Raw genomic sequence first — 22,972 nt, 5'->3', positions numbered from 1 at the left:
CCGCCAACACACGGTTACAACACATCAAGCTCCTGTCGGCACGCGAACTAAACACGACTCGGGGAAGTGGATCATCGTTTTGTTCCTGTAACAGTAACGGTTCAACTGTTAAAAACAGACTGATCCTCAGAGTCCGTTCATAGTTAAAAACAGACTGATCCTCAGAGTCCGGTCATAGTTAAAAACAGACTGATCCTCAGAGTCCGTTCATAGTTAAAAACAGACTGATCCTCAGAGTCCGGTCATAGTTAAAAACAGACTGATCCTCAGAGTCCGGTCATAGTTAAAAACAGACTGATCCTCAGAGTCCGGTCATAGTTAAAAACAGACTGATCCTCAGAGTCCGGTCATAGTTAAAAACAGTGATGGAATTTAAGGACTTTGGGCAATGGCCAGCCAGGCTTGTAGACCACAATTAATACTAGCCTGGTCTCAACAGTACTATCCACAGGCTAGTAGACCACAATTAATACTAGCCTGGTCTAAACAGTACTATCCCCAGGCTAGTAGACCACAATTAATACTAGCCTGGTCTAAACAGCACTGGCCAGCCAGGCTAGTAGACCACAATTAATACTAGCCTGGTCTCAACAGTACTATCCCCAGGCTAGTAGACCGCAATTAATACTAGCCTGGTCTCAACAGTACTATCCCCAGGCTAGTAGACCACAATTACTACTAGCCTGGTCTCAACAGTACTATCCCCAGGCTAGTAGACCGCAATTAATACTAGCCTGGTCTCAACAGTACTATCCCCAGGCTAGTAGACCACAATTAATACTAGCCTGGTCTAAACAGTACTATCCCCAGGCTGGTAGACCACAATTAATACTAGCCTGGTCTCAACAGTACTATCCCCAGGCTAGTAGACCACAATTAATACTAGCCTGGTCTCAACAGTACTATCCCCAGGCTAGTAGACCACAATTACTACTAGCCTGGTCTCAACAGTACTATCCCCAGGCTAGTAGACCGCAATTAATACTAGCCTGGTCTCAACAGTACTATCCCCAGGCTAGTAGACCACAATTAATACTAGCCTGGTCTAAACAGTACTATCCCCAGGCTGGTAGACCACAATTAATACTAGCCTGGTCTCAACAGTACTATCCCCAGGCTAGTAGACCACAATTAATACTAGCCTGGTCTCAACAGTACTATCCCCAGGCTAGTAGACCACAATTACTACTAGCCTGGTCTCAACAGTACTATCCCCAGGCTAGTAGACCGCAATTAATACTAGCCTGGTCTCAACAGTACTATCCCCAGGCTAGTAGACCACAATTAATACTAGCCTGGTCTAAACAGTACTATCCCCAGGCTGGTAGACCACAATTAATACTAGCCTGGTCTCAACAGTACTATCCCCAGGCTAGTAGACCACAATTAATACTAGCCTGGTCTCAACAGTACTATCCCCAGGCTAGTAGACCACAATTAATACTAGCCTGGTCTCAACAGTACTATCCCCAGGCTAGTAGACCACAATTAATACTGGCCTGGTCTAAACAGTACTATCCCCAGGCTAGTAGACCACAATTAATACTGGCCTGGTCTAAACAGTACTATCCCCAGGCTAGTAGACCGCAATTAATACTAGCCTGGTCTCAACAGTACTATCCCCAGGCTAGTAGACCACAATTAATACTAGCCTGATCTCAACAGTAAAGAGAAAACATTGAAAAACCGTTCATAGTTAAAAGCTTGGTTTGTTTAATGCCAGAATCATTATTTTACATTTTAAACAAATTCAATGGTTTTGCATTTCTTTTTTTTTTAACATTATTTTATTTATTTTTTTACAATATGTACCACATGTATGTCTGCATCATACAACAGCAGAACCTAGTTGTCATAATGTATATACACTGTAGATAAGAGGACTTGGGGTTAAAGGTTAGAGAGAGGAGACAGGGAAGAGCTATTGGGGTGGAGGCTTTATAAAACAAACACAAACACACACGAATCCAGTCAGGATTCAACGAACACACACACACACACACACACACACACACACACACACACACACACACACACACACACACACACACACACACACACACACACACACACACACACACACACACACACACACACACACACACACACACACACACACACACACACACACACACACACACACACACACACACACACACACACACACACACACACACACACACACACACACACACACACACACACACACACACACACACACACACACACAGACACACACACACACACACACACACACAGACACACACACACACACACAGACACACACACACAGCCACACACACACACACAGCCACACACACACACAGCCACACACACACACACACACAGCCACACACACACACAGCCACACACACACACACACACACACACACACACACACAGACAGCCACACACACACACACACAGCCACACACAGACAGCCACACACACACACAGCCACACACACACACACACACACACACACACACACACACACACACACACACACACACACACACACACACACACACAGACACACACACACACACACACACAGCCACACACACACACACAGACACACACACACACACACACACACACAGCCACACACACACACACACAGCCACACACACACACAGCCACACACACACACACACGTGCTGGCAGACACACACCCCAGAACTTCCCGCTGTGCCAGAGATAGCAGCTTCCTCAAAAGGCAAAGACAAGTCACACACACTTAGTGGCAGTTCTGTCCAACACACACGCATCGAGAGGAGGGAGACTAGAGCCACAGTCGCTTGAGAGGTGAGGGGCTACTATACAGGAAGGCTTCCATGCCTCAGGACCCCAACACACCTCTAGTAACAAGGGGGGGGGGGGGGGGGGGCAGGTCTGTCCCACCACTCAAAACACATGGCCAACACAGTTTCATCCCAGTGGTCTAGACAGGCTGCTGGTGAGCTACCAGTCCGTTTGTGCTATCATTCCAAGTCGTTGTCATGCCAACCATGAGGAAAGGAGGGAACACAGGAAGGAGAGATGGCGGAGGAGGAGGGGATAAGTGGCTTTTTAATCATTTACATTTCTCTCTCTTTTTTTTTTTTTAAAGCAACAGAGGGGGAGGTGCCAGGTTGGGAGGGTTTGATTGGCCGGCCTGGTGGACGAGTCATCATCCAATCAGCTCGGGCCGCGACAGCAAAGTAGAAATATCTAGTGTGCGTGGCGTGTGTAATTTGTGTGTGTGTGAGAAACGTGCCTTGAGCGTGTGTGTGTGTGTGTGTGTCGTCGATGTGTGTGTGTGATATCCGGGGACACTCAGAGCATCCGGTTGCGTTTGTGGGTGGGCGAGTCTGTGATGACGTCACTGCACTGGGCAGACGCCCTCTTCCTATTGGCTGCAGCGGTTGCCGCGGCGTTCTCCAAATGGAGCGCCATCTCCTCGGCGATGAAGGTGTTCAGGTCGACGTCGTGGAGACCGTTCCTACGGTTACGACCCGGCTGCGGAGTGACGGGGCTGTCGCGTGTCAGGTGCGTCGGAGAGCCAGGGGCACCGGAACGAACGGATATACTGGCCATCGCCCCACTCAGGCCTGGAGGGGGATTACAACAGTATTAATAATATTAGTATACAGGTGTGACAGAGACACTCACATGGCCAGTCAGTCAGTGTTTGGCTAGGTAGCTAGCTGGACTAATGGCCAGTCAGTCAGTGTTTGGCTAGGTAGCTAGCTGGACTAATGGCCAGTCAGTCAGTGTTTGGCTAGGTAGCTAGCTGGGCTAATGGCCAGTCAGTCAGTGTTTGGCTAGGTAGCTAGCTGGACTAATGGCCAGTCAGTCAGTGTTTGGCTAGGTAGCTAGCTGGACTAATGGCCAGTCAGTCAGTGTTTGGCTAGGTAGCTAGCTGGGCTAATGGCCAGTCAGTCAGTGTTTGGCTAGGTAGCTAGCTGGACTAATGGCCAGTCAGTCAGTGTTTGGCTAGGTAGCTAGCTGGACTAATGGCCAGTCAGTCAGTGTTTGGCTAGGTAGCTAGCTGGGCTAATGGCCAGTCAGTCAGTGTTTGGCTAGGTAGCTAGCTGGGCTAATGGCCAGTCAGTCAGTGTTTGGCTAGGCAGCTAGCTGGACTAATGGCCAGTCAGTCAGTGTTTGGCTAGGTAGCTAGCTGGGCTAATGGCCAGTCAGTCAGTGTTTGGCTAGGTAGCTAGCTGGGCTAATGGCCAGTCAGTCAGTGTTTGGCTAGGTAGCTAGCTGGACTAATGGCCAGTCAGTCAGTCAGTGTTTGGCTAGGTAGCTAGCTGGGCTAATGGCCAGTCAGTCAGTGTTTGGCTAGGTAGCTAGCTGGACTAATGGCCAGTCAGTCAGTGTTTGGCTAGGTAGCTAGCTGGGCTAATGGCTAGTCAGTCAGTGTTTGGCTAGGTAGCTAGCTGGGCTAATGGCCAGTCAGTCAGTGTTTGGCTAGGTAGCTAGCTGGACTAATGGCCAGTCAGTCAGTGTTTGGCTAGGTAGCTAGCTGGGCTAATGGCCAGTCAGTCAGTGTTTGGCTAGGTAGCTAGCTGGACTAATGGCCAGTCAGTCAGTGTTTGGCTAGGTAATTAGCTGGGCTAATGGCCAGTCAGTCAGTGTTTGGCTAGGTAGCTAGCTGGGCTAATGGCCAGTCAGTCAGTGTTTGGCTAGGTAGCTAGCTGGCTATGCGGTCGTTTGAATGATGCATCAATACAGCCCTGGTTCCATGAACGATATGGACTGTGGTGGGAGTAGTTGATAGAGGCCTCGTAAGGGCCTGTTCCTGACTACTGCAGAGGTTCAGCCGCCTAACTGTGCAGTGTGCGTGTCTGTCTGTCTCACCGTGCAGTGTGCGTGTCTGTCTGTCTCACCGTGCAGTGTGTGTGTCTGTCTGTCTGTCTGTCTCACCGTGCAGTGTGTGTGTGTGTCTGTCTCACCGTGCAGTGTGTGTGTGTGTGTCTGTCTCAACGTAGTCTGTCTGTCTGTCTGTCTGTCTGTCTGTCTGTCTGTCTGTCTGTCTCACCGTGCAGTGTGTGTGTCTGTCTGTCTGTCTGACCGTGCAGTGTGTGTGTGTCTGACCGTGCAGTGTGTCTGTCTGTCTGCCTCACCGTGCAGTGTGTCTGTCTGTCTGTCTCACCGTGCAGTGTGTGTGTCTGTCTGTCTGTCTGTCTCACCGTGCAGCGTGTCTGTCTGTCTGCCTCACCGTGCAGTGTGTCTGTCTGTCTGTCTGTCTCACCGTGCAGCGTGTGTGTCTGTCTGTCTCACCGTGCAGTGTGTGTGTCTGTCTGTCTCACCGTGCAGTGTGTGTGTCTCTCTGTCTCACCGTGCAGTGTGTGTCTGTCTGTCTCACCGTGCAGTGTGTGTGTCTGTCTGTCTCACCGTGCAGTGTGTCTGTCTGTCTGCCTCACCGTGCAGTGTGTGTGTCTGTCTGTCTGCCTCACCGTGCAGTGTGTCTGTGTCTGCCTCACCGTGCAGTGTGTCTGTCTGTCTGCCTCACCGTGCAGTGTGTCTGTCTGTCTGTCTCACCGTGCAGTGTGTCTGTCTGTCTGTCTCACCGTGCAGTGTGTCTGTCTGTCTGTCTCACCGTGCAGCGTGTTTGTCTGTCTGTCTCACCGTGCAGCGTGTGTGTCTGTCTGTCTGTCTCACCGTGCAGTGTGTCTGTCTGTCTGTCTCACCGTGCAGTGTGTCTGTCTGTCTGCCTCACCGTGCAGCGTGTCTGTCTGTCTGTCTCACCGTGCAGTGTGTCTGTCTGTCTGCCTCACCGTGCAGCGTGTCTGTCTGTCTGTCTGTCTCACCGTGCAGTGTGTCTGTCTGTCTGTCTCACCGTGCAGTGTGTCTGTCTGTCTCACCGTGCAGTGTGTCTGTCTGTCTGTCTGCCTCACCGTGCAGTGTGTGTGTCTGTCTGTCTGTCTGCCTCACTGTGCAGTGTGTCTGTCTGCCTCACCGTGCAGTGTGTCTGTCTGCCTCACCGTGCAGTGTGTCTGTCTGTCTCACCGTGCAGCGTGTGTGTCTGTCTGTCTGCCTCACCGTGCAGTGTGTCTGTCTGTCTGTCTCACCGTGCAGTGTGTGTGTCTGTCTGTCTGTCTGCCTCACCGTGCAGTGTGTGTGTCTGTCTGTCTCACCGTGCAGTGTGTCTGTCTGTCTGCCTCACCGTGCAGTGTGTGTGTCTGTCTGTCTGTCTCACCGTGCAGCGTGTGTGTGTGTCTGTCTCACCGTGCAGTGTGTGTGTGTCTGTCTCACCGTGCAGTGTGTGTGTGTCTGTCTCACCGTGCAGTGTGTCTGTCTGTCTCACCGTGCAGTGTGTCTGTCTGTCTCACCGTGCAGTGTGTCTGTCTGTCTGCCTCACCTTGCAGTGTGTCTGTCTGTCTGTCTGCCTCACCGTGCAGTGTGTCTCTGTCTGTCTGTCTCACCGTGCAGTGTGTCTGTCTGTCTGTCTGTCTCACCGTGCAGCGTGTGTCTGTCTGCCTCACCGTGCAGTGTGTGTGTCTGTCTCACCGTGCAGTGTGTGTGTCTGTGTCTGTCTCACCGTGCAGTGTGTCTGTCTGTCTCACCGTGCAGTGTGTGTGTCTGTCTGTCTGCCTCACCGTGCAGTGTGTGTCTGTCTGTCTCACCGTGCAGCGTGTGTGTCTGTCTGTCTCACCGTGCAGCGTGTGTGTCTGTCTGTCTCACCGTGCAGCGTGTGTGTCTGTCTGTCTCACCGTGCAGCGTGTGTGTCTGTCTGTCTCACCGTGCAGCGTGTGTGTCTGTCTGTCTCACCGTGCAGCGTGTGTGTCTGTCTGTCTCACCGTGCAGCGTGTGTGTCTGTCTGTCTCACCGTGCAGCGTGTGTGTCTGTCTGTCTCACCGTGCAGCGTGTGTGTCTGTCTGTCTCACCGTGCAGCGTGTGTGTCTGTCTGTCTCACCGTGCAGCGTGTGTGTCTGTCTGTCTCACCGTGCAGCGTGTGTGTCTGTCTGTCTCACCGTGCAGCGTGTGTGTCTGTCTGTCTCACCGTGCAGCGTGTGTGTCTGTCTGTCTCACCGTGCAGCGTGTGTGTCTGTCTGTCTCACCGTGCAGCGTGTGTGTCTGTCTGTCTGTCTCACCGTGTGTGTCTGTCTGTCTGTCTCACCGTGCAGTGTGTGTGTCTGTCTGTCTCACCGTGCAGTGTGTGTGTCTTTCTGTCTCACCGTGCAGTGTGTGTGTCTTTCTGTCTCACCGTGCAGTGTGTGTGTCTGTCTGTCTCACCGTGCAGTGTGTGTGTCTGTCTGTCTCACCGTGCAGTGTGTGTGTCTGTCTGTCTCACCGTGCAGTGTGTGTGTCTGTCTGTCTGTCTCACCGTGCAGTGTGCGTGTCTGTCTGTCTGTCACACCGTGCAGTGTGTGTGTGTCTGTCTGTCTGACCGTGCAGTCTGTCTGTCTCACCGTGCAGTGTGTGTGTCTGTCTGTCTCACCGTGCAGTGTGTGTGTCTGTCTGTCTGTCTCACCGTGCAGTGTGCGTGTCTGTCTGTCTGTCACACCGTGCAGTGTGTGTGTGTCTGTCTGTCTCACCGTGCAGTCTGTCTGTCTCACCGTGCAGTGTGTGTGTCTGTCTGTCTCACTGTGCAGTGTGTGTGTCTGTCTGTTTCACTGTGCAGTGTGTGTGTCTGTCTGTTTCACTGTGCAGTGTGTGTGTCTGTCTGTTTCACTGTGCAGTGTGTGTGTCTGTCTGTTTCACTGTGCAGTGTGTGTGTCTGTCTGTCTCACTGTGCAGTGTGTGTGTCTGTCTGTCTCACTGTGCAGTGTGTGTGTCTGTCTGTCTCACTGTGCAGTGTGTGTGTGTCTGTCTCACTGTGCAGTGTGTGTGTGTCTGTCTCACTGTGCAGTGTGTGTGTGTCTGTCTCACTGTGCAGTGTGTGTGTGTCTGTCTCACTGTGCAGTGTGTGTGTGTCTGTCTCACTGTGCAGTGTGTGTGTGTCTGTCTCACTGTGCAGTGTGTGTGTGTGTCTGTCTCACTGTGCAGTGTGTGTGTGTGTCTGTCTCACTGTGCAGTGTGTGTGTGTGTCTGTCTCACTGTGCAGTGTGTGTGTGTGTCTGTCTCACTGTGCAGTGTGTGTGTGTGTCTGTCTCACTGTGCAGTGTGTGTGTGTGTCTGTCTCACTGTGCAGTGTGTGTGTGTGTCTGTCTCACTGTGCAGTGTGTGTGTGTCTGTCTCACTGTGCAGTGTGTGTGTGTCTGTCTCACTGTGCAGTGTGTGTGTGTCTGTCTCACTGTGCAGTGTGTGTGTGTCTGTCTCACTGTGCAGTGTGTGTGTGTCTGTCTCACTGTGCAGTGTGTGTGTGTCTGTCTCACTGTGCAGTGTGTGTGTGTCTGTCTCACTGTGCAGTGTGTGTGTGTCTGTCTCACTGTGCAGTGTGTGTGTGTCTGTCTCACTGTGCAGTGTGTGTGTGTCTGTCTCACTGTGCAGTGTGTGTGTGTCTGTCTCACTGTGCAGTGTGTGTGTGTCTGTCTCACTGTGCAGTGTGTGTGTGTCTGTCTCACTGTGCAGTGTGTGTGTGTCTGTCTCACTGTGCAGTGTGTGTGTGTCTGTCTCACTGTGCAGTGTGTGTGTGTCTGTGTCACTGTGCAGTGTGTGTGTGTCTGTGTCACTGTGCAGTGTGTGTGTGTCTGTGTCACTGTGCAGTGTGTGTGTGTCTGTCTCACTGTGCAGTGTGTGTGTGTCTGTCTCACTGTGCAGTGTGTGTGTGTCTGTCTCACTGTGCAGTGTGTGTGTGTCTGTCTCACTGTGCAGTGTGTGTGTGTCTGTCTCACTGTGCAGTGTGTGTGTGTCTGTCTCACTGTGCAGTGTGTGTGTGTCTGTCTGTTTCACTGTGCAGTGTGTGTGTCTGTCTGTCTCACTGTGCAGTGTGTGTGTGTCTGTCTCACTGTGCAGTGTGTGTGTGTCTGTCTCACTGTGCAGTGTGTGTGTGTCTGTCTCACTGTGCAGTGTGTGTGTGTCTGTGTCACTGTGCAGTGTGTGTGTGTCTGTCTCACTGTGCAGTGTGTGTGTGTCTGTCTCACTGTGCAGTGTGTGTGTGTCTGTGTCACTGTGCAGTGTGTGTGTGTCTGTGTCACTGTGCAGTGTGTGTGTCTGTCTCACCGTGCAGTGTGTGTGTGTCTGTGTCACTGTGCAGTGTGTGTGTGTCTGTCTCACCGTGCAGTGCGATGGCCTCTCTGAAGGGCTGCAGGTCAGCCTCGACAGACGACCCGCTCTCTGTGGACGGCGGCCTGCCGGGTGACATCACAGAGAGGGCGTGGCCGTGTTTGGGTGTCTGTGCGTCGCGACGGGGGTTGCGTGGGGGCGGGGCCTTGCCACACAAAAAGCTGATGAGGTCCTCCCTCCTGATGTTTCTCCTCCTCTTCTTCACCCAGGCCAGCACGTCTTTGTTACGACGCTGGTAGGCCCGCTGGACCCCCAACTCATAGCTCCGTTGGTGGGACTCTAGTGACTCTGTGAGGGGGGGGGGGAGAGGGAGAGAGAGGGTGAGAGGTTGGATTGGGGGGGGGGGGGCAGGTTTCATGTCTTTGTTACGACGCTGGTACGCCCGCTGGACCCCCAACTCATAGCTCCGCTGGTGGGACTCTAGTGACTCTGTGAGGGGGGGGGAGAGGGAGAGAGAGGGTGAGAGGTTGGATTGGGGGGGGGGCAGGTTTCATGTCTTTGTTACGACGCTGGTACGCCCGCTGGACCCCCAACTCATAGCTCCGCTGGTGGGACTCTAGTGACTCTGTGAGAGGTTGGATTGGGGGGGGCAGGTTTCACCAGTTTACCAGTCAGTCAGTAGCAGTGTCCATAGCAGACCAGTCAGTCAGTAGCAGTGTCCATAGCAGACCAGTCAGTCAGTAGCAGTGTCCATAGCAGACCAGTCAGTCAGTAGCAGTGTCCATAGCAGACCAGTCAGTCAGTAGCAGTGTCCATAGCAGACCAATCAGTCAGTAGCAGTGTCCATAGCAGACCAGTCAGTCAGTAGCAGTGTCCATAGCAGACCAGTCAGTCAGTAGCAGTGTCCATAGCAGACCAGTCAGTCAGTAGCAGACCAGTCAGTCAGTAGCAGTGTCCATAGCAGACCAGTCAGTCAGTAGCAGTGTCCATAGCAGACCAGTCAGTCAGTAGCAGTGTCCATAGCAGACCAGTCAGTCAGTAGCAGTGTCCATAGCAGACCAGTCAGTCAGAAGCAGTGTCCATAGCAGACCAGTCAGTCAGTAGCAGTGTCCATAATGACTTACTGTGGTAATAGCAGGTAGCATTAGTCTCCAAGACGTTTCCATAATGACTTACTGTGGTAATAACAGGTAGCATTAGTCTCCAAGACTTTTACATAATGACTTACTGTGGTAATAGCAGGTAGCATTAGTCTCCAAGACGTTTCCATAATGACTTACTGTGGTAATAGCAGGTAGCATTAGTCTCCAAGACGTTTCCATAATGACTTACTGTGGTAATAGCAGGTAGCATTAGTCTCCAAGACGTTTCCATAATGACTTACTGTGGTAATAGCATTGAAACTGAGCTCAATAGAAACACCCCCCCCCCCCCCCCCCCCCACACACGCGCATACAGGGTTGTATTTAACAGTACACAACGTAGAAAGCATTTTGCAACGGAAAACAAAAACGAGCGTTTTCTATTGGACAGGTTCCCCACATCGGAACGTTCTCTTCCATTTCCTCCTCAGTGAACAGGACCCTGGTGGTCTAGCTACAGCACGGAGTATGGGTGTGTGGCTAGGGAAGAGAGGAGTTAGGGTGGTAGACTGTGTGGTCGTTCATCCGAGTGTCCCCCCCAGGGAAACCCTAGCCCGGTAAAAACACAGACAACTCAACAGTGTGTCACACAGCCACAAGACAAAAACGCCCAATAAAACAAGTTAAACTCAGCGTTTAGTTACCTTTGTATAGGTTGGTGACGGCAGTAGCTGCGTTCTGGAAGGGAACCCAGAGAGACAGACCCTGCTGTTGACAAACTCTGTCTGAAAACACACACACACACACACACAAAAAGGAAAATGTTAACAACCGGAGCAACTTGACATTCACAAAACCAATACATGCCATTAATTCCATGCTTGTGTCTAACATACGACATCGTCTGGCAAGACTGCGACTTTTTTTTCCCCAGGCCCGTATAACTTTGAATAGACAACTTTCTCTACTTTGACCCTTCAACTTGGCTAAACAACGCCATTTTGTCTGACTGAGCTGCATCAGTCTGACTTCACTGTGTTTATATGCCTTAAGACCAAACCTAAGGCAAAGAAACCAGGCGACAGTTACCTAGTTAGCTGAACACTGGCTTGGGCCAAAAAACGGGCAAAACTAATCTAGTTATCACGGCATTGTGGTTGTTTCACTAGAGACGTGGATGTAGAATACACCCTCAATATTGTGATAAACTGGTAGAATAACAATTATACACTAAGTCGGATAGATAACATTAGTCATAACCCAATCGCCATTTTGTCCTAGTAACGCATTGATCAGCGTTATAATAATTCACCACGTCGCTTTTAAATTGATTGACCAGACAAGGTGACTGGTCAAGTGTTGTGAATGTGCCAAAAGGACCGAGTGGCAGACAAAAACAGAAACAGCTTGGTGGTGGTTAATAATAATAATAATAATAAAATAGTTATTTTCAACACAACTCCTCCCTGCGCTTCGCCATTTTGTTCTGCGTTACGGTCAGACTGCAAAGTTAACTCGAGACAAAAAAATTGTCAAAACTCGACATTAATAAAAACAAAAATGAAATAATTAAACAAAGAAATGCAAATCAAATCACTTGAACGATGTAAAGAGGTCAAAATATATGAAAAGTTGTATTTCTATGATATCTTTAGTTAGTTCCCGAGCTACAGCTACAGTACTGTTCCTGGACCTGACAACTAGATAACTCAGCAGGGGGGGTTAAAAATGACAATCTGTACATTATTCTTAGACAATGTTAGTTAGAAATGTAGCTAATATATAAAACTAATAGGACTACAAGTAGGGTCTAAAATGGTTGCCAAACAAAACAGCAAACTAGATCGCCTTAATGTCCTTTGTTTGCCTTGCCACTCGAGTCCATCTGATAGCTTTTTTTTAATGCTAAGTGTCAGCTATCTTAATGAGCTAATACTAGTTGTTAATGAAGTATTATTCCGGACCTTTGTATAGCTGTGCGACCGCAGTGGCTGAATTTTGGAAAAGATGCCATAGTTTTTGCTGACTTTGCTCCGACTCGTCGTCGCTCGGCTCCTGTCGCTCCGCTTCGGCCAAACACTGCCGCTCCCATTTGGAGAACCAATGTTCGGGACCGTGCTCCTGGATCTCCGCTTCGCCCTCCTTCTCCTTCTTCTCCTCCATAATAAATCGCAATTAAGCGTCTATTACGTTACGGTTTATTATATGTGGGTACCCCCCCCCACCCTCCCTCCCCTCCCGTTTTTTTTAAAACTTCCTTATAGATGTGAATACTAATCGGATGGATTGGTAACTAGCCGTGGAAACGCTAAAAAAATAATAATTTTAAAAAGCCCAGCTGTTGTTGAAGTTAGATCCGCATTGTGAAAACATCGGGTGTCTAAACGCTGGTCGCCCCGGTACTAAACAAACTGAAGGAGTCGTCGACTGAGAGAATCTCTTTAAAAAAAAAACACATGTCAACATGCTTGTTAACTGAAACCCCGCCTTTTTTCTCACCATGCCTAAAAACGATTGGCCTGCAGTGGTTGCTTAGGGCGTGGTTCTGCGAATTATTCTCAAGTCTTCATTGGATGTAAAAGGGAAGAGATACGTCATAGAACAACAATGTTGATCCCGCCCCTTGTTGATCCCCCCCCCCTCCATAAAGTTAGGCCTGATAACAGCTGACATTTTGATTTTTAAGGCAATTTTAAAAGGGGTTTCAAGGGTCAAATCTGGTTAAAATGGCCATTTTTTATAGATTTTTAAAATTTAACTAGGCAAGTCAGTTAAGAACAAATTCTTATTTAAAAAGACAGCCTAGGAACTGCTCTGTTCAGGGGCAGAATGACAGATTTTTACCTTGTCAGCTCGGGGATTCAATCTAGTAACCTTTCGGTTACTGGCCCAACACTCTAACCACTAGGCTACCTGCCACCCCGCCATAATGGAAATAGTCATCAGGAACTCAGAGTATATATATATATATATATATATATATATATAAAGTACCAGTCAAAAGTTTGGTCACACCTACTCATTCAAAGGTTTTTCTTTATTTTTTAAAATGTTTTACATTTAGTAACCAAAAAAAAGTGTTGAAACAAATCAAAATACATTTATAATATAGATTCTAATTTAGATTCTTCAAAGTCGCCATCCTTTGCCTTGTTGACAGCTTTGCACTCTTAGCATGTATATGTACAGTGTACAGTGGGGCAAAAAAGTATTTAGTCAGCCACCAATTGTGCAAGTTCTCCCACTTAAAAAGATGAGAGAGGCCTGTAATTTTCATCATAGGTACACTTCAACTATGACAGACAAAATGAGAAGAAAATAAATCCAGAAAATCACATTGTAGGATTTTTAATGAATTTATTTGCAAATTATGGTGGAAAATAAGTATTTGGTCAATAACAAAAGTTTAACTTAATACTTTGTTATATACCCTTTGTTGGCAATGACAGAGGTCAAACATCTACTACTGTTCAATCTCAGACACTGACCACACTTTAGCTAGTTAGCATAACAACTGTATGAAAGGGAACATTAATGCATCCATCCCATAGTCTAAGCGTTTTAGACTTTAGCTAGCTAGTTAGCATAACAACTGTATGAAAGGGAACATTAATGCATCCATCCCATAGTCTAAGTGTTATAGACTTTAGCTAGTTAGCATTTTAACTGTATGAAAGGGTAAATTAATGCATCCATCCCATAGTCTAAGCGTTTTAGACTTTAGCTAGCTAGTTAGCATAACAACTGTATGAAAGGATAAATTAATGCATCCATCCCATAGTCTAAGCGTTTTAGACTTTAGCTAGCTAGTTAGCATAACAACTGTATGAAAGGATAAATTAATGCATCCATCCCATAGTCTAAGTGTATTAGACTTTAGCTAGCTAGTTAGCAGAGCAGTAGATGAAAACACAACGTTGTATTCCTTAGCCTAGATAACTGTTTGTACAGTATGTTGACATTGGGCGTCTACTTCAGACCTCATCGATTTGATCAAGGATGAGCATAAGAGCCTTGAAAAGGGGAGAAGACCACTATCAGTCTGGCCATGTGGAGAAGACCACTGTCAGTCTGGCCATGTAGAGAAGACCACTATCAGTCTGGCCATGTAGAGAAGACCACTATCAGTCTGGCCATGTGGAGAAGACCACTGTCAGTCTGGCCATGTAGAGAAGACCACTATCAGTCTGGCCATGTGGAGAAGACCACTATCAGTCTGGCCATGTGGAGAAGACCACTATCAGTCTGGCCATGTGGAGAAGACCACTATCAGTCTGGCCATGTAGAGAAGACCACTATCAGTCTGGCCATGTAGAGAAGACCACTATCAGTCTGGCCATGTGGAGAAGACCACTATCAGTCTGGCCATGTGGAGAAGACCACTATCAGTCTGGCCATGTAGAGAAGACCACTATCAGTCTGGCCATGTAGAGAAGACCACTATCAGTCTGGCCATGTGGAGAAGACCACTATCAGTCTGGCCATGTAGAGAAGACCACTATCAGTCTGGCCATGTGGAGAAGACCACTATCAGTCTGGCCATGTGGAGAAGACCACTATCAGTCTGGCCATGTAGAGAAGACCACTATCAGTCTGGCCATGTGGAGAAGACCACTATCTGTCTGGCCATCCGAATCACTTTATTTTTTATTTAACCTTTATTTAACTAGGCAAGTCAGTTAAGAACAAATTCTTATTTTCAATGACGGCCTAGTTGGGTTAACTGCCTGTTCAGGGGCAGAACGACAGATTTGTACCTTGTCAGCTCGGGGATTTGAACTTTTGGTTACTAGTCCAATGCTCTAACCACTAGGCTACCCTGCCACCCCAAGTATCATCAGCTGTTCGGGTGGCTGGTCTCAGACAATCCTGCAGGTGAAGAGGCCGGATGTGGAGATCCTGGGCTGGCATGGTTACACGTGGTCTGTGGTTTTCTGTCCGGTTGGAGGTAACGCCAAATGATCTAAAACAACATGGGAGGCGGCTTAAGGTAGAGAATTGAACATTAAAATCTCATGCAACAGCTCTGGTGGACATTCCTGCAGTCAGCATGCCAATTGCACGCTCCCTCCAAACATGAGACATCAGTGGCATTTGTGATGTGTGACAAAAATGCACATTTTAGAGTGACCTGTTATTGTCCCCAGCGGAAGGTGCACCTGTGTAATGGTCATGCTGTTATTGTCCCCAGCGGAAGGTGCACCTGTGTAATGATCATGATGTTATTGTCCCCAGCGGAAGGTGCACCTGTGTAATGATCATGATGTTGTCCCCAGCGGAAGGTGCACCTGTGTAATGATCATGCTGTTATTGTCCCCAGCGGAAGGTGCACCTGTGTAATGATCATGCTGTTTAATCAGTTTATTGATATACCACACCTGTCAGGTGGATGGATTATCTTGATAAAGGAGAAATACTCACTAACAGGTGATGGAAACAAATTTGTGCACAATTTTGTTTAGAGAAATATGGAACATTTCTGGAATATTATTTTTTTTCAGCTCATGAAACATTGGACCAACACTTTACATATTTTCTGTTCAGTATAGTTTTCATGACAAGAGACAAAATCTTCAAAAGGCACAGTATTTATTTATTCTGAGTGGTACATGCCCTCACACAGTCTGGATCTGTAGGCTCCTTCCCACTATTATGATTGCTATGTCAAGTGTTAAAATCCCAAGTTATTAATTAAAAGTTTATGGGGACAAAAACTGTCTATAAAGTGGGGGACAGATGACAAAGAGGGAGGGGCATCAAGGAATTCAAAATGGCTACAGGGATGGATGTGCAAGAGTCAGGGCTTTGTGGTCACAGGGTCTGGGATCCTGGGTGCCCCTCACCAGACGGTCTGGGATCCTGGGTGCCCCTCACCAGACAGTCTGGGTGCCTCACCGGACGGTCTGGGATCCTGGGTGCCCCTCACCAGACGGTCTGGGTGCCTCACCGGACGGTCTGGGATCCTGGGTGCCACTCACCAGACGGTCTGGGGTCCTGGGTGCCCCTCACCGGACAGTCTGGGATCCTGGGTGCCCCTCACCAGACGGTCTGGGATCCTGGGTGCCCCTCACCAGACGGTCTGGGATCCTGGGTGCCCCTCACCGAACGGTCTGGGATCCTGGGTGCCCCTCACCAGACGGTCTGGGATCCTGGGTGCCCCTCACCAGACGGTCTGGGATCCTGGGTGCCCCTCACCGAACGGTCTGGAATCCTGGGTGCCCCTCACCAGACGGTCTGGGATCCTGGATGGTCTGGGATCACCGGATGGTCTGGGATCCCAACAGTGAACATCTGTAAATATCTTGTAAATAGGTTTTACAACAGTGAACTGTAAATAATTTATATTACACACACTAGACTCCCAGAATAATGTATATTACACACACTAGGCTCCCAGAATAATGTATATTACACACACTAGGCTCCCAGAATAATTTATATTACACACACTAGACTCCCAGAATAATTTATATTACATACACTAGACTCCCAGAATAATGTATATTACACACACTAGACTCCCAGAATAATTTATATTACACACACTAGACTCCCAGAATAATTTATATTACACACACTAGACTCCTATAATAATTCATATTACACACACTAGACTCCCAGAATAATTTATATTACACACACTAGACTCACAGAATAATTTATATTACATACACTACACTCCCAGAATAATTTATATTACACACACTAGACTCCCAGAATAATTTATATTACACACACTAGACTCCCAGAATAATTTATATTACATACAAGCAGCCAACTAAAGTAACATCGTTAAAGTAACCAAGGTACCTAACTAACTAGCCAACCAAGGTACCTAACTAACTAGCCAACCAACCATGGTACCTAACTAACTAGCCAACCATGGTACCTAACTAACTAGCCAACCAAGGTACCTAACTAACCAGCCAACCAAGGTACCTAACTAACTAGCCAACCAACCATGGTACCTAACTAACTAGCCAACCAACCATGGTACCTAACTAACTAGACAACCAAGGTACCTAACTAACTAGCCAACCAACCATGGTACCTAACTAACTAGCCAACCAAGGTACCTAACTAACTAGCCAACCAAGGTACCTAACTAACTAGCCAACCAACCATGGTACCTAACTAACTAGCCAACCAAGGTACCTAACTAACTAGCCAACCAACCATGGTACCTAACTAGCTAGCCAACCAAGGTACCTAACTAACTAGCCAACCATGGTAGCTAACTAACTAGCCAACAATGGTACCTAACTAACTAGCCAACCTTAGCTAATGTAGCCAACTAGCCAAACAAGGTACCTAACTAACTAGCCAACCAAGGTACCTAACTAACTAGCCAACCAAGGTACCTAACTAACTAGCCAACCAAGGTACCTAACTTACTAGCCAACCAAGGTACCTAACTTACTAGCCAACCAAGGTACATAACTAACTAGCCAACCAAGGTACCTAACTTACTAGCCAACCATGGTACCTAACTAACTAGCCAACCTTAGCTAATGTAGCCAACTAGCCAACCAAGGTACCTAACTTACTAGCCAACCAAGGTACCTAACTTACTAGCCAACCAAGGTACCTAATTTACTAGCCAACCATGGTACCTATAACTAGCTAGCCAACCATGGTACCTAACTAGCTAACCCACCAGGCAATATTTAGCTAAGCTAGTTAGTTAACATTAGCTTACCGTTCGTGCAGTCAGACCTTTTCTAAGCGGCGACACGCTAGCTAACCAACTGTCGTTGCCATGGTTCCCGGACTAACGTAAAGCTGGCGTGTCTGACTCCACACAGAACAGCGGCGACACGCTAGCTAACCAACTGTCGTTGCCATGGTTCCCGGACTAACGTAAAGCTGGCGTGTCTGACTCCACACAGAACAGTGGTGTCACTGCAGCACTACAGCTGGAACAACGTCCCCTCTATCTGCTGCGGCCTCTCTCAATTAAATTAAATTAAATTCAAGGGCTTTATCTCTCTCTCTCTACTGTAACGACCCTGGGGGGTCTCTCTCTCTCTCTCTCTCTCTCTACTGTAACGACCCTGGGGGGTCTCTCTCTCTCTCTCTCTCTCTCTCTCTCTCTCTACTGTAACGACCCTGGGGGGTCTCTCTCTCTCTCTCTCTCTCTCTCTCTCTCTCTCTCTACGGTAACGTCCCTGGGGGGGGGGGGTTATAAGAGCGGATATCGACTGTGACGCTTATAGCGCGCGCTGGACTTTCGGCCAAGAAAGGTCGAGGGTTCGAGTCCTGCTTCCCTGCCTGTTTCATTACACTGGTGTCAGAAGTGGGATCGGACCCTTGCAGCCACGACAGTGCGCGTGCTTGGCCGGTGAGAGTGTGCGCGCGCGCGTTCCTGTAAAAAGACGTAGTGTTCGCAAGCTAGCGCGAGGACGCGCTCTTTGAAAAAGGAGGGATGAGTGTAACGAACCCTGGGGTTTAATTAATAAGGGCTGGAAGGTCGAGGGTTCGAGACCTGCTTCACTACAGTACGACCGGTGAGTTATCATTAACCAGCTAGATAAATATCCCTTCCCTGGTGGGCTAATGGTAGCTAGCATGTCACCACATTAAAAAAGTTACACAAATTACTTTTATTATTATTTTATTAGTAAGTGGTTACAATCCGGTATATAGCACAGCAACATACGTCTGATCGACGGAGAGACCTAACGTTAGCTATTTCAATACAAAAGCCAGAGGGCAAATTTACAAAAATTATAGTAATGTGAAAATACTAAGGTAGTTAGCTAGGTCATTTGTAAAATACTAAACAAAAATACACATGGGAATTACACAATATCAATTACTTACACGAGAAAAGAAAAGAGGCTATAATATGTACTTGCTAGGTTACTTGATACTTGTTGATGAGAGTTTGCATGGAGAAATGTGTCTTTGACAGGGGGCGCTGTGTTGGAGCCACCACTCAGCCATCTAAATACACTAGATGACTGACAGGGTGCGCTGTGTTGGAGCCACCACTCAGCCATCTAAATACACTAGATGACTGACAGGGGGCGCTGTGTTGAAGCCACCACTCAGCCATCTAAATACACTAGATGGCTGACAGGGGGCGCTGTGTTGAAGCCACCACTCAGCCATCTAAATACACTAGATGACTGACAGGGGGCGCTGTGTTGAAGCCACCACTCAGCCATCTAAATACACTAGATGACTGACAGGGGGCGCTGTGTTGAAGCCACCACTCAGCCATCTAAATACACTAGATGACTGACAGGGGGCGCTGTGTTGAAGCCACCACTCAGCCATCTAAATACACTAGATGACTGACAGGGGGCGCTGTGTTGAAGCCACCACTCAGCCATCTAAATACACTAGATGACTGACAGGGGGCGATGTGTTGGAGCCACCACTCAGCCATCTAAATACACTAGATGACTGACAGGGGGCGCTGTGTTGAAGCCACCACTCAGCCATCTAAATACACTAGATGACTGACAGGGGGCGCTGTGTTGAAGCCACCCCTCAGCCATCTAAATACACTAGATGACTGACAGGGGGCGATGTGTTGAAGCCACCACTCAGCCATCTAAATACACTAGATGACTGACAGGGGGCGCTGTGTTGGAGCCACCACTCAGCCATCTAAATACACTAGATGACTGACAGGGGGCGCTGTGTTGAACCCACCACTCAGCCATCTTGGTACTACTCCTCCTCTACTGTGGGGTTCTGTTACTACATTTATTATGTCTACACCTCTACTGTGGGGTTCTGTTACTACATTTATTATGTCTACACCTCTACTGTGGGGTTCTGTTACTACATTTATTATGTCTACACCTCTACTGTGGGGTTCTGTTACTACATTTATTAATGTCTACACCTCTACTGTGGGGTTCTGTTACTACATTTATTATGTCTACACCTCTACTGTGGGGTTCTGTTACTACATTTATTATGTCTACACCTCTACTGTGGGGTTCTGTTACTACATTTATTATGTCTACACCTCTACTGTGGGGTTCTGTTACTACATTTATTATGTCTACACCTCTACTGTGGGGTTCTGTTACTACATTTATTATGTCTACACCTCTACTGTGGTGTTCTGTTACTACATTTATTATGTCTACACCTCTACTGTGGGGTTCTGTTACTACATTTATTATGTCTACACCTCTACTGTGGGGTTCTGTTACTACATTTATTATGTCTACACCTCTACTGTGGGGCTCTGTTACTACATTTATTATGTCTACACCTCTACTGTGGGGTCTGTTACTACATTTATTATGTCTACTGTGGGGTTATGTTACTACATGTATTATGTCTACACCTCTACTGTGGGGTTCTGTTACTACATTGATTATGTCTACACCTCTACTGTGGGGCTCTGTTACTACATTTATTATGTCTACACCTCTACTGTGGGGTTCTGTTACTACATTTATTATGTCTACACCTCTACTGTGGGGTTCTGTTACTACATTTATTATGTCTACACCTCTACTGTGGGGCTCTGTTACTACTAAATACACTAGATGACTGATAGGGGGTGCTGTAGTGAAGCCACCGTGCCTCCATCTTGGTATCCTTCCTTCACTGGAAGCTAATAGAAATTAATTTATTAATGTCTACATTTGTTTTTGACACGTGTATTCTGTAGATACCTTTATGGATACTTTAAAATTATATTATGATAAACATTAAAATAACAAATATACATATATATAGTATTTAAGCATTTTCCTTTTAAGTATCAGAGTATATAAATCTGTCCTTGAAAAATGTAATTCCATTCATTCCTATGGAGGACTGCTCCTACCGGGGAGTTCCAATATGGCCGACCGGTCGCTTCAAGCCACTCAGTTGCAAATTACATAGCGTCAGCAATCTAGAGTTTATATATACATCATTGGTGAAGACAGGTGTTTGTTGCACGTGCTCTCCTGTTATCAATGCCCCTGCGCTGTCAAGGCCAAGGTTCAAAGTTCAACATCCTGCCCTCTGGTAGGGCGTGGCCACACCCATGCCCCTGTGTGATTGGTTGACAGGGGGCGTAAAGAGGCTTGGGCAGGGCAATCTGGGATATGTTGCCTTGAAGTTAGAACATAGGTTAGATAGCTACTGCAGCAGACAACTCCTCTCTCTCTGTCTGTCTCTTTATCTATCTAACATAATTTCTTCTCCCGTTCCCTTCTTTCTCTCCCTGTCTCTCTGTCTCTCTGTCTCTGTCTCTCTGTCTCTCTCTGTCTCTCTGTTTCTCTCCTTCTCTCTCTCTCGGTGAGGAGGATGTCTAAGCCCCAGAATGGTGAGCCAGGCAGCCCAGCAGGAGCCCCAGCAGCAGATGATCCAGAGGTGATGTTCCAGGTACCTGGTCCAACCGTCTCCTTCTCCAGACTACACTACTCTGTCATGGAGAGCAATGGACTCTGCCACAAGACAGGACCTGAGAAACACATCCTCAGAGACGTCAGGTAGGGGTGGGGGGCGGGTGGGGGGGAGGGAGACATCAGGTAGGGGTGGGGGGACATCAGGTAGGGGGGGTGAGAGACGTCAGGTAGGGGAGGGGGGACATCAGGTAGGGGGGGTGAGAGAAGTAGTGATGTTGTAGTGACTGGATGTATTGATGATGTAGTGATGTTGTAGTGACTGGATGTAGTGATGATGTAGTGATGTTGTAGTGATGTTGTAGTGATGTTGTAGTGACTGGATGTAGTGATGTTGTAGTGACTGGATGTATTGATGATGTAGTGATGATGTAGTGATGTTGTAGTGATGTTGTAGTGATGTTGTAGTGATGTTGTAGTGATGTTGTAGTGACTGGATGTAGTGATGATGTAGTGATGATGTAGTGATGTTGTAGTGATGTTGTAGTGATGTTGTAGTGACTGGATGTATTGATGATGTAGTGATGTTGTAGTGACTGGATGTAGTGATGTTGTAGTGATGTTGTAGTGATGTTGTAGTGATGTTGTAGTGATGTTGTAGTGACTGGATGTAGTGATGATGTAGTGATGATGTAGTGATGTTGTAGTGACTGGATGTAGTGATGTTGTAGTGATGATGTAGTGATGTTGTAGTGATGTTATAGTGACTGGATGTAGTGATGATGTAGTGATGATGTAGTGATGTTGTAGTGACTGGATGTAGTGATGTTGTAGTGATGATGTAGTGATGATGTAGTGATGTTGTAGTGACTGGATGTAGTGATGTTGTAGTGACTGGATGTATTGATGATGTAGTGATGATGTAGTGACTGGATGTAGTGATGATGTAGTGACTGGATGTATTGATGATGTAGTGATGATGTAGTGACTGGATGTAGTGATGTTGTAGTGACTGGATGTATTGATGATGTAGTGATGATGTAGTGATGATGTAGTGACTGGATGTAGTGATGATGTAGTGATGATGTAGTGACTGGATGTAGTGATGATGTAGTGACTGGATGTAGTGATGATGTAGTGACTGGATGTAGTGACTGGATGTAGTGATGTTGTAGTGACTGGATGTAGTGATGATGTAGTGACTGGATGTAGTGATGATGTAGTGATGATGTAGTGACTGGATGTAGTGATGATGTAGTGATGATGTAGTGACTGGATGTAGTGATGATGTAGTGATGATGTAGTGATGATGTATTGATGTTGTAGTGACTGGATGTAGTGATGTTGTAGTGACTGGATGTAGTGACTGGATGTAGTGATGATGTAGTGATGATGTAGTGATGATGTAGTGACTGGATGTAGTGATGATGTAGTGATGATGTAGTGACTGGATGTAGTGATGTTGTAGTGACTGGATGTAGTGATGAT

General features: G+C 47.4%; 1 protein-coding gene and 1 pseudogene across 1 annotated transcript; one reads left to right on the top strand and one right to left on the bottom strand.

The window, feature by feature from the left end:
• Positions 1-1,801: 1,801 nt before the first annotated feature.
• On the bottom strand, positions 1,802-12,616 carry LOC139424259 (HUWE1-associated protein modifying stress responses-like). The gene is made up of 4 exons (XM_071175946.1): positions 12,143-12,616; positions 10,883-10,963; positions 9,148-9,444; positions 1,802-3,593 (listed from the first exon to the last, which is right to left on the bottom strand). The coding sequence occupies exons 1-4, from the start codon at positions 12,339-12,341 to the stop codon at positions 3,319-3,321; spliced, it is 852 nt and encodes a 283-aa protein (XP_071032047.1). The 5' UTR covers positions 12,342-12,616; the 3' UTR covers positions 1,802-3,318.
• Positions 12,617-21,396: 8,780 nt separating this feature from the next.
• The window catches only part of LOC139423708 (broad substrate specificity ATP-binding cassette transporter ABCG2-like), a 25,595-nt pseudogene continuing 24,019 nt past the window's right edge, over positions 21,397-22,972 (top strand).

Source organism: Oncorhynchus clarkii, chromosome 13, assembly GCF_045791955.1.
Source record: "Oncorhynchus clarkii lewisi isolate Uvic-CL-2024 chromosome 13, UVic_Ocla_1.0, whole genome shotgun sequence".
NCBI lineage: Eukaryota > Metazoa > Chordata > Actinopteri > Salmoniformes > Salmonidae > Oncorhynchus > Oncorhynchus clarkii.
The sequence above is the reverse complement of the archived record's forward strand: the minus strand, read 5'-3'. Positions and strand labels throughout refer to the sequence as shown.

What these genes read in the sequence shown, in the direction of transcription:
- LOC139424259 (XM_071175946.1), bottom strand. Translation starts at nt 12,341, where the DNA reads ATGGAGGAGAAGAAGGAGAAGGAGGGCGAAGCGGAGATCCAGGAGCAC. An exon ending in CGTCACCAACCTATACAAAG is followed by an intron (nt 9,445 to 10,882) that starts GTAACTAAACGC and finishes CCCCCCTCACAG; the next exon opens with AGTCACTAGAGTCCCACCAA. An exon ending in AGAGGCCATCGCACTGCACG is followed by an intron (nt 3,594 to 9,147) that starts GTGAGACAGACA and finishes ATCCCCCTCCAG; the next exon opens with GCCTGAGTGGGGCGATGGCC.